This window comes from Perna viridis, chromosome 1 (assembly GCF_037379345.1).
Source record: "Perna viridis isolate PV_CMFRI_1.1 ecotype Kerala chromosome 1, ASM3737934v1, whole genome shotgun sequence".
Classification (NCBI taxonomy): domain Eukaryota; kingdom Metazoa; phylum Mollusca; class Bivalvia; order Mytilida; family Mytilidae; genus Perna; species Perna viridis.
The window spans coordinates 51,496,678-51,509,293 of NC_142445.1; the positions used below are offsets into that span (position 1 = coordinate 51,496,678).

A 12,616-nucleotide genomic window follows, 5' to 3' on the forward strand; every position below is an offset into this window, starting at 1 on the left:
TTTTCTGACATTAGTAATAATAAAAAAAGGTCATACACAAAAGTTATCTAGCAGTGTGTAATGAGAAGTCCAGAGTTTACCCCCTAATGATAATAACAAACTCCAGTACATTTTCTCTCCTGAACTTGGTGTATATCAGCATTAATGGAAAGAATGCATTTACCATAAGTTAAAACCCTTTCTGTCATTTCTCTACAGAATAATTGGTAGAAATTGTTTTTTGGCATTAAACTGCATTTATGTATGATGCATTCTTTCAAAACTTTAGTTTACTAGAACTGCAAAAATTGACATATTTAAAAAATTAACAGATAAAAACATAAGAATTTTGAATATCAACATGTGCCAATGGCATTTTGCTATAAGAACTTCTCAACATTTTCACATATTATGTTGGTTTATTGGTTAACTTTAACTTGTAATTAGCACTGGAAGAGGATGGATACAAGAAGTAGGATATATAATATGAACAACCTCCATAAACCAACTTTGGGTACACAATGTATATTGTAACACTGTACATAAGTCTACTCTAAATATTTTTAAAACAAACTGTTAAAGAAAAATAGCAACTATTGAAACGCAAAAGTGCAATTTATAACATTGAATGAAAACAGAGAAAAAAAAACTTGATTTGAAGTGTGAACAAAGAAATATCTCAAACACCTGATGTAGAGTAACACATACACACATTTGATAAAGGTCTGTTATTTGTTATCGCAAATTAACATAAAGCAAGTTTGTGTTTATGTAATGTTGAACCTTTATAATGTGTAATTACTAAAACCTCACTCTCCATGAATCCTTTAAGCCTATTCAACTCCATGCAAACAATATCTCCCTTTTCATTTAAAGTTAGGGTTTTATTCTAAGGCAAGAAAATTGGTATTCACTATCAAACTTGGTCACACTATAAATGACCCAGGTAGAATAGAAAATATTTGATTCATTCATCCATAAAGGCCCCCATCATCTGAAATTCAAGTACATCTATTTACAAAGATCTGAGAAAGAATCCAGGTCACAAAAACAAAGTATTTATAACATACTTACATCACTTCTGTGCTGTTGTTTATCAGAAATTTGTGAATGAACAGTGGAAAGATTACAAAAAGTGATTACTAAGCACTTCTAATCAAATCGCAATGGTCAATTATACATTTCTACATTTTTTTTTCTATTCTGCTTAAGACTTAATTTGAATTCTTTAGATTTGTTTAATGAATTCCATAATTATATACATCCAGAAAAAAATAAGTCGTATACACGTTATTTTAAAACATAATTGATTTACTGAAAAAAGTATAAAAATCTGCAATTGTGATAGCAATTATCTGGCTGTACATCTCTATTCTGAACTGCTTAAAAATTTAAAACTTGCCAGGAAATTCCTGACTTGTTTTTACTTTTAGAACTATGTGGGATAATGAAGTATGTATATAAAAGTATAGAAAAATATAACTGAAATATAGAATTTACAATTTAATAAATATCCTTAAGTATATCATGTACATGTACTTAGCATCAACAGATATTCAAATAGTTATGAAATAGCTCAAGTTTTGCCTAATTGCAAACTTTTACACAACATATATTTTCATTTTAATATGATAAGAACTCAAACCAGAATCAATATCACTCTGCACATGCCAGAACCATCAAACATTTTATCAAAAAGATGGAAGGAGCTGACTTAGTGTGTACAATAATAAATAATGCACTGAAAATGTTATTATACTGAATACTACTGTATTATTACTATACAAGTTTGAGTTTTATGATTTTATTTTAACTAGAAAAGATGTGTTCATCATAAAACAGTAGTAAAATATTACTATCAGGACAAAATCTTACTCCACATGCTGTTAGCTGTTTTATGTTCCAACCAGATATAGAATTAAATTGCTATGACAGTCCTTACATGTAAAAAGTTCTTTTTGAAAAAAAATTCTGTCCATAAAAAATAGCATTATTAATGCTAGCTATTAAAAGATCTTTTTAGTAATTAAGGAATAATGAGCTGAAGTCAATTTCCATATCAACTGAAATGGAAATAAAAATCTTTTACAGAAGTTCAAGTACATGTATGTTTTTGAATGTTCCCAATGAAAACTTCTGAATTATTATCATAATCAATCTTTAAAGTTTTTCCAAGGACCCTCTTGTTGGTGCCTATCCAGACCTCCCAAGCAAACGTTAATCTCGTTACCTTTAATATCTGATCAAGATTTTCGATAATGCACTATTGTTGTTTTTGGTAATTAATATCTTGCCTTTTTGTTAGCAATCATGTTGAAAAAGGAGTGCCAATCTGATATTACACAAGTGTGTTAGTTATTTGCTTAGAGAATATGCTTACAATGGGTCGATGCCGTCACTGCCTTTGTTTATCGATTTTATCTGGACCAATCTAACGACTTTAATGAGCGGGAATAATCAAAATTATGAACAGTGTGCCGTGATTGTTCAGAAACAACCGTCAACTATCTTTGATGATTTCAGCGTTCCTAATATAACAGACGGGGACCACACACAGTCAAGATCAGATTTCTAGGTCAGGAAACAAGATGGCGGCTTACTTGCTTTACCTTATCAAAGGAATGTTTCGTGAATGAAGGTGCGATTTAATTAAATCTACAGTAGAAAAAAGTGATCTTAGTTATAAAGTTATCTTACCTTCTACCCACAGATCTTCAACATCAGTTTCAAATTTGACCAACTTGAATCCGATGCAACACAAAGACAACAACAGTAATCCCAAAAACAAAACTTTCCCACAATGTAATTGAATAAAACAACCAATACTGAACATATATTTTTGGAGATGCCAGCGTATCCATAACGCACATTTGTTACCATCTGCTTTACCCTGAAAAGACAAAAAAAGTTTATTTTTAAACTAAGCGATGGAGGTGAAAGGTCATGTTTACTTTTAAGTCAAGTTCAGATTCTGAAAAAGTACCACACACAAATGGTGGAGACTGTTGGAACAGAAAAGAGTCAAAGGCAAGCCATATTGAATATTCTAGAAGTTAGTGGTACATGTACGTAAGGTATGTCGTATAAACATCATACAGTTGAACTTCATTACTTTGCGTTATGACAGATGATCTTGCCTGGGGGTAAACGCACACACCGCTTACAATATAAATTCTATATACAAATGTATACTATTTTTACTGATCGAATACTTTTCTTCTAATGTTAAAATTCAGAAGCAAAATCAATTACTTCAATGAGAACTCCCAGAAAGCGAAGAATGAAATGAGGTCATCGAGATGCTTCATTACACATACCTTTTTCACTTGTTTATAAGCAGTTCTAGCATCCACAAAACTAGTCCGAGTCAACAAATCCTCATCAACAAGTGAATTTGCGCCCCTTCTTCGGATATTCATGGTTCCCGTTGATGAAGGGGAATTCACAAAAATAAACTATGTCATTTGAATGAACCCACGTGGAATGCTGTCCGGTTTATATACAAATCAAACGTTGGAATTCACTAAAACACAGTCGAATGTAAAAAGAAACACACAATAACATTTGAATGATTCCTCATAATTCTGTAGTCCTTGCTGAAGTTATAATCCAAACAAATCTTAGAAAGCTCCATACATCCAATATCATTCTTTGCAAACTTCAAGACTCCAGATATTGTGTTAAGCCCCGCCTCTTCTGATGACTGACAAGATGATATCGTAGTAGTCTGTTATCGGATTGGCTAGATTTAAATAGGATTGCTCAAGTAACAGCAGCTTACATTAGTTGCTAAGCAACAGTTAACCGCAGTACGCGGACCTCACAAGACGAAAGAACCACCACGGCGTTAAATAAACGGCATATTTTCTGAAGGAATCTCGTACTTAATTGCTGTATAAGACCAGGCTACAAATGTCACAAGCCACTGAGTTTGTCACACAAAGAGAAATTTGTAGTTTAATGAACTGAATCTTTGCTTACTGAATTATCGTGATTATCTAGCCGACCGGATTTTTACTGAAAAAGCCTTTTCATGAAAGGTCATATTTTCTAATTTGACAAACTGATATTGGCTTTTGTATTGTTGTCTAATACGTTACTTCTGATTCAATTTTACATATTAATGTAGAGATCTTATGTGTACTTCTTTATTACATTAAAACTAATGTAATTAAAATGACAGATGCTAATAAATTACACGTTGGATTGCCATACTACTTGGGCGGGCTGTCACGCTGACGTATTTTTAAATGCCTCACGAAAACAACAAACCCAATTTTTTTGTAGAGATTGATTGTAGAAGACCATATAAAAGTGGAGTGGACCTGTATAAATTCGGGAAATGCAAACATACAAATTACCCTATTTCCACTCTCAATCAATCCTTTCTTTTCGTTACATCACCATAATCTAGGTTACAAAACTTTCCTTTTCACTTATTGTATGGAACCAGAAAAGTAAATCGTCCTGATTTTAACAAAAAAAAAAAAAACAAAAACAAAACAAAACAAAAAAAAAGAAGACATTATTTTAAACAGAGTTTAAAAATCGGTGTCTACTATTTATATCATTTTGATGTAAGCAAGTTCAAAGCCTACATGAAAACGGTTAGAAGTCCCGTACGTACGAGCCAATATTGAAAAGAGAGAAAATGAATACTTAGATGGAAAGACAACATAAAGTGACACACTTGGACAAATAGGAAATACAAGACGGAATCAAAGCCTAAGCAAGCACAACATTCCATTTTTATTTCTAAGGATGGTATATATTCTATTTGCCTTTCAAGTAAGAAGGACCGTAACAAGACAAAAACATAAACAGTCCGTAAAGCTGAAAAGAAACAAATGTTCGAAATGTTTGTATTTAGACATGACAAAAACATCCGCAATCGACAGTAAAAGGTAAACAATAAGACCACATATAGTCTTTATTGAAGGAAAATCCGTATGATCAGAATGAGACATCAAAAAGAAATTACTACAGTTTTCTATTCTTAATCATCTTCCCAAGTCAGGATTTTGAGTCCACCATCGCTACCTTAACCTTCCGAAAACCATTTAGTTCAGAGGAAAATCTGGAAATTTCAGCTTATGGTTATGTGCAATGAGACAACTGCTTCTCAGAAAGTGTAATCAAAGGAAACTAATATTCTAACGGAAACCTAAAGAATCTAATCCGGACACAAAGATCAGATATGGAAAACAGATACACGCAAAGAACATAAAATAACCAAAATAACACGCACAAAGCAACAAAAGCAAATAAGCAACCCGGACTGAAATGTGGATTTCGTTTTTAAGGGTGGTTGGAATGCAATATTATAAGAATAAAATATTACAGATATTTCGTGAAGTTGCCAATCAGTATTCAAATAGGGGCAAAGTGAAACCTTTTAGTCACTTAAAAAAGGCTCCATTAATACATACACATAATCAACATAAGGTGAACCAAACGGACAATCAGCCGAACTGATCAACAAAGCTTTAGACGCAAGTTATATGTTAAGTTTGTAAGGAAAGAGTAAAAGATGTCTACTTTTTAAAGAAACAATACCATTCAACATCTGCATGTATGGTATGATGGCACATTTTATAATGCAAGGACAACATGCCCTATATACTAGTACCCAATTGTGCTGAAGAATGTCTAATGTTAACGTATGGTAAATCTGGCATTTTTCTCCCGAAACTTCCCACGATGAGTACTGCACATCTTCAATTAATTCAATATAACACGACTGTGTAAAGTTCCAAACATCATGTCGGATAAAAAATTTAAGTTTTAGAAGGTGCAAATGAAGGAACATTTTACAAACGAACAGACATACCAAATCATTGGAGCTGCTTTCTAATTTGGCAACAGCGATAAAAATATAACTGACAAATTACTGTTGGCTTTTTGAATCTAAAACAAAGTAACAAGAACAGTTAAGCAGTCAATTAATCTATATTTGGGGTGATAAAAACTTAATGTGGATATTGTGAATAAAGTGAACTGTGCATTGAAATTCGGTTTCTGTTCTCCTTTGCCAGTATAAATGAACTTATATCAGACTTAACCACGGATTTTTCAACCAAAAGGGAGATGTATATAATATGATAAAATACTTAAACACACAATCCTGATTTCGCTATAAATGAACTCAAAATGTCAATCTAAACTATGAAACTATCATTTTCTTCTAGTTAAAACATAAAAAAAGCAAGAAGTGAAAACACTACTATCTCCATATCAATAACAAAAGTACGGTATCTGCATTGTTTGCAGCAGACGACACAGTTAGGAACTATTAGTAATGAAAGGGTGCATGGACCGTTAAAATGAAATACTTTTAGATCATCAACTATGATTGACAAAGGACAAATGAATAAAATGTGCAATGATCGATATCTCAAACGAGTACTGTATAAGGTGTACTTATTTCCCCCCTTTTCACAGTGAACATAACAGTGCGAAAAATAGTACCCGCGAACTTGATTTTTAACACAATACTAACAACGCTTGTAATAACGCTTATCATTTTTGAATCAATAATAAACAAATTAACAGTGTGTGTTATCATATAAGAAGTACGATTGTCGAATAAATAGGAAAAAAATGAAAATACAGGAAAACAATTTATATCATATACAAATGACGTAAGGCAATCCATCTTTTATTTCAGTCATATAGAGAAGAAGTCATGGTGGTTAATAAAGTACAATGAAGCACATGATAGAAAAAAGTAAAAATCAAACAGATTATCTTCTATTCCGTATAATGTCATACCACATTATTCTTAAGTGACGACAAACGAACATCGTCTAGCTTTACGGTAAAGCAAGATGATGTCCATAATACCTTAATGACAAACTCAAAGAAAGAAAAAAAAAACTGTGCAACTGTGGATTCCATGGATTAAATGTTACCACATGAGGACAACATGAAACGAAAGAAAAGGCCTTAACACAGACAGAGGAAATTCTGAATGATCGAACAATTTACTCTGGCGAGCAATGACTAGAACAACTGGTGACCAGAAAAAACGTCCTGAGTTTATATCTAATGTAAATCCCTAAAAAATAAATGAGATTCGATACCACTCAAAGGCAAGAATAGTATACTTGCACCGAAACAGAGTATTGCTTCCCAACTTAACACCTAGTAGAAACCGACCTTACATAATGCCTCAAGCTGGCTTTGCTACAACAGCGAACAAATATTTGCTTACACATACAGGTTTCAGACTTTGCATGAAAGACACGATATTGCCATTTAATCAAAATCGAAAAAAGAAGAAAAAAAGACATTACACTCAAAGAAACAAAAGTAAAGATGAACCCGGACTCCACTAAAAACTTTGAGCATGGACCAAATGAGAAAAATACTAAGACATTACCTAACAAGACAACAACAAAACTATGACAATGATCATAGCCTTAAAATCATGGTTGGCAAACTAGATGACAGACAAACAATCATTAACAAGACACGACCAAAAATGATAATTGAACTCATATAGATTATAGGAAACTTGGCTTAAATTAATCACAGATAATTAGACGGAGAAAAGCATATTCCACATAAAAAAAGACAGAAATAAACTACATAATTCAAGCCCGGATAACCTCAGTGTAATCCTTCATATTGATAGGGAAGAACACTCCGGTTAGTCTTACCCATACATGTATCCATCTATAAGCCAAAACTCCTAAGAGAGCAACAACTAAAGAGACATAAAAAATGCCTTAGTAAATCACCCAGAAGAATGAAATATGCACCAGCAGCAGAGAACCAAACTTAAAACTTATTAAACGAAAAGACGTTAAAGGACCTAATTAAGCATCAAACAAAAAAATGAGAAGGATAGGACATAGTTTTAAAAACCACGCCTGAAAGATAAAAAATAAAAATCATACCCTGTTGTGAGGAGTACAAGTCCAATTTCCACACATAAGGGACCTACCAGAAAAATAGTAGAACAAACCTTGAAGCTACACTAAAACTCGCGTACATCATTTACATCTACAAACACTATACAAACCAACCAGAGATAAAAAATATTTTTTTATTAAGCACTAGATGTCATATGGGAATATTTTAAATCAACCAATTCTTGCAAAGGACTTCAATGCCTGCCACATTGAGATAATTGAACAACGGCAGTCACTTTGAGAAATTTATGAAGGTTGTAACCGAACCTTCACCTCTATGAAGGCTATTCATAAGAACAAATGAACTTTGAACACCATGTCAACTAACATACATGAAAGGCAAGAAAATGATAGTAGCCGGTGTGACTGATGCTATTGGAATTGAAATGCATGTTCGCTAAGACAATAATTATCACCCAGAAGACATGCACTACACCAGATATAATGCAGTTAAAATCACGACATGAAATACCAAGATACACTACAAAATCTACTTGATATACCAAAATTAGCCACGGAAAAGATCCACCAAAGGAAGAACAACATGACACGCATAAATAGATAATAGTATATCACTAGCAATACATGCATGGTAGATAGAGCTTTAAAGATATTGAAATTGAAATACTTCAACCAGCAGCTATTCCACAAGTTCATACGGGGCTAAAGTACCAGACTTAAACAAACGGGTACAATAATTAACATGATCATTTCCTTTCTAAATACAAAAATCACTTATATTGGGAATTCCGATTTGCTGTACACTTGTTTGAAGGAGTAACCTCTAATCGGAAACATTATAATTAAATAAGTGTAACAACAAAGTTATCGAACACTAATCCGACCCATAATCAGGTCATGTCCAAAACAAATCTGACAAAATATATATTACACCACCGGATAGCCGGCACTGCAATGTTCCTGACTTGGTAGAGGCATTTCAAATGAAGTTGCGAAATGGTGAGTTAAATCTAGGTTTTACAGCGCCAAACCTTTCCCTCTTTCATTCCGGCGTAAATATACCGGTGGTGATTCGATAGCATTTGCATGCAATTGTATAATTGATACACCAGTGGTCATTTCAGCATATAGAATAATTTACAATAAGGCAATCATTACTCATTGTTTTAGAAGAAACTGAGTATTTTTCAAACAAGGACTAATACTTGAAAAAGAGTTTGGTAAGAGACATTTCCTCATACCCTAGATCTGTTACGTAGATACTTATTACGTTCAAGGAAATCAGAGTAGTTAGTTTTTTCTCTAGCGTAGCAAATCAACTGTGATATATAAACACCATATGCAGGAGATGAAAGTATAATGCTGTACAGGTAAGGAAACAGTCGTCTCTTTATCATAAATCTTAGTGCTCTGTAACCACTGTTGTCGAATTCGAGATATATGTCCGAAAGATGCAGAACAAGCTGTTTCTGTCGTCTCATTTATCTCGAGCTCTAGTAGATATACTGTAGGTAACCTTTCATCAAAAGAACGGTTGTTAATGGACAGTACATCAATACATCTCTATGTGAAATGAAAGAATTTTATATATTCTTTACGAGATTCTGAAGATATTCCGTTTCGAATGATTGTAAAAACAAGTCGGCTAGGAGAGGAGCACAGTTAGTGTCCAATGGAATGCCAACTTGTAGCTGAAAAATAGCACCTAACAGAATGAACACATTGACTAGATATGTTGCACAGTTATTACTGAACAAGATATATTACAAAATTATCTTATTATTTGAACATTACCCTTCTGCAAATGAACGTCTGTAACATAAACTGCTAATATGTCTCTGGTTGCAGTAGCGGCTATTGAATTTGGATCTGTTGAGCATTGAAACAATTTCGACAAAGTCTCTTATCTATAATTGCTAGACGTTGGTCGTTTAGAATTATCGTTGTGCAATGCGACGGGTCGTGTATATCTCCATAAAAACATACAGGTTCTGTTTTTTTTAAATCATGCTTCTTTTTTTTATAAGATGCTGCGCTTATGGTCTTTGTCTTCGTTTCCGTGGTCATTTGAGTCGAGTATGACACCGAATTCTTCCGTAGTTGTATGTGCTCCCCGTCGACACCGGTATAAATAATATTCACCTCTTTTTAAATATAATTCCGTAATGTGTCTAAATTCCATAAACCCCCACCATTCTGTATTGTAACGTTGATTATTACCTTTCGTGGTAATTTCCTCAGAATTATTGGAATAAGTAATGTTCCGAAAGTATCTGTTGATATTCCTAAACTTCTGATGTAAGTCTCTACTTTATCATGGAAATATCGAAGACTGTAAACAGTATTTTCTGGTTCGGGTAGGTCTATTCAGCACGCATAAAGTTATTAATGATTTTTGGGTTTGTCCATATCATTCTGTAAGAAATCGACTTGCCTCTTGCTAGTTGGCAAACAGAAAATCCATCAATGGTACGTAATGCTTCGTCTGAAAATTGTGCCTTCAACAAGCAGAATTTTTGGACTTCGGTGAGTGAAAGGTTTATATGACGGCGGATTCAAAAGAGTCCCAAAATGACTGCCACATCAATATTTGAACGTAGGAAGATTAAGTTTTGGCAACGTGTAACTAACTACACGTAGTTGACTCAGAAGACGAACAACGTGCTACATTAGAACTTTCTTTTTTTCGTATAATAGAATCTATATCAATCATGTACTCGTATGAATTTTGAATTTCCTCAACGTCTTCGGAAACTGCTTCTACAATTTTTCGTTAATGTTCAGTAGAATATCCTTAGTTAAAGTGCCTCCAAAATAGTGATGATGTCTTCGTTGTGCGTGTCTGACTTCGAAGCCTTTGCGACGTTGAACTTCTTCCACCGTTCCTGTGTCCTTTTTCAATAGCTAGCAACTGTGCAGGTATCACACCTTTGGTCATTGCACAAAAATGTTGTAGCGAAACGGGCGAAAAGGAGAGGAACGAAGTTTTCGTGTTGAATGGTGTACTGCGAATGGATAATATAATATATACATAAATAACGCCAATGTCCTTGTGTTTGTATAGCGTTATATATTCTTGGTTATCCTCTCAACGGAAGTATTAGAATCAAATATAAAGGAAGATCTAAATCCAAAAATCAATTTATACAAGAAGCACTCAAAACCAAAAATATAGAAACAACTGGAATATTCATCTAACATGACTGCATACACCGCAAAGACAATGCTGTAAACGAGAATGCCAAACTTGAAAGCACAACTGAAGAAGACCCAATCTTTTGAAAAGGTGGAAATCATCAACCACGAATGTGAAATAAAGGTCGGTAAAGCGCCTGATCAGTAGTACCAGGTTTTATTGAGAAACATTGAAATACGGGACATTCTGGAGGCCAGAAACATAACTGTGCTATCAATACATTCATAAAGAACCTTGATTACCTTAAATTCTAGAAACGGGATCACACTAAACTTTCTTCAGTACTCCAGAAGACAAAAAAAAACGAAAAAAAAAACGAGATACCTTGAAAATTACCTAGGTACGGAAGTTAATCTAGTTCTCAAAGATAAATATTTATAATAGCTCTTAACACAATAAAAAAATTGCGCAACAATCACTGACATCCACAACATGGTTCCATAGAAAGAAGAAAAACGTCACTAATACTAAACGCCACTTTAATTATAGAGAGAACCGTGAAGCTATGATGAAGGATACCTCCAAAGCACTTACTGCTCTCTCGTCTTGATGCAAATAAGATTTTTGACAAACGATGCAATTAATTCTGGGCAACAATCCAAAGAAATGATAAAAAAAGACAGCCCGGTTAGCAAATAGCAATAAAAACGATGGCCTGTCCTGTCTTGGAAAAGGCATTTCCGACGGAATTGGTGATTAATCCTGGTTTAAACTTCCCGCTTCCATCCAGGTTGATTGTATCCGGTATATTGCAATACAAACAAGCGGCGTAAAAAATAAGTAAACATTAAAGAAGACACATCATTAAATTGATGATATCATGAAATAAATCGTATATGATATTTTAATTGGATCTAGAATATATTTTGATATGGATATCGGAAGAAAAAGTTCCAAGCAGCGTTTTGAAACGAATTTTTTATGGTCCTGGTAAAAAAAATCTGTCTCTCAGACAATAATGGTGCATTGAGAAGTCAGAATAGTGGCTACTAGCTCCGACATACCTATATAACTGAAAAATATCAACACCATACTCAAAAGAAACTGATATTTTACTGCAAATAAAATGAAAATTTACAATCGTCTCGTTTGTCATGTGTATTTTAGTACTGCAATGACTATTGTCGTCGAATTCGATGTAAACAAATAACGCGGAGAATCTGCGTCTGTCTTCAATGTCTAGTTCTGGTGAATAAATTAACGAAAGCCATTGTCGGAATTTGGAATGATGATCGTCAATACATCAGTGTGAAATTATTGAACCGTCTTGCTCTTTTTAAGATTTTGAATGATTTCCAATTCATACGAATAAAGATTCAAATCGGCTAGGAGAGGAGCACATTTAGTGACCATTGGAATGTGGATGATTTGATGAAAAATTGTCCGTCAATAAATAACAAATATGTGGTAAAGTAGAAACCCTTGCATATTGATCACCTGTTGCCCAGTATAGCAGCCTTTGTCTTTTTTGTTCAGTAGTGGTACAATATGTGGAATAGTACGACAAATATATAAGAACACTTGCTGTTGTTTCTTTGTGGACGATTTCTTTTAGACGGGTTTT

The 12,616-nt window shown here is 33.6% G+C and overlaps 1 protein-coding gene across 3 annotated transcripts in view; it reads right to left on the reverse strand.

Annotated features, from left to right (window-relative positions):
- Positions 1 to 3,647, reverse strand: part of LOC148629263 (protein patched homolog 1-like) — a 29,669-nt gene extending 26,022 nt beyond the window's left edge. Inside the window, exons 1-2 of one of the 3 annotated variants that reach the window (XR_015915585.1) lie at positions 3,297 to 3,647; positions 2,677 to 2,869 (exon numbers count right to left, since the gene is read on the reverse strand). Coding sequence is in view for 2 of the 3 variants with exons in the window: in XM_088547283.1 (XP_088403409.1) it covers positions 2,677 to 2,869; positions 3,297 to 3,398 (295 nt within the window). In the remaining variant the exon portion in view is untranslated. Of the gene's footprint in view, positions 1 to 2,676; positions 2,936 to 3,296 lie in introns of those variants that run through there. The other 2 variants (XM_088547283.1, XM_088547274.1) reach the window with 2 other exon arrangements.
- Between the last annotated feature and the right edge of the window lie 8,969 nt (positions 3,648 to 12,616).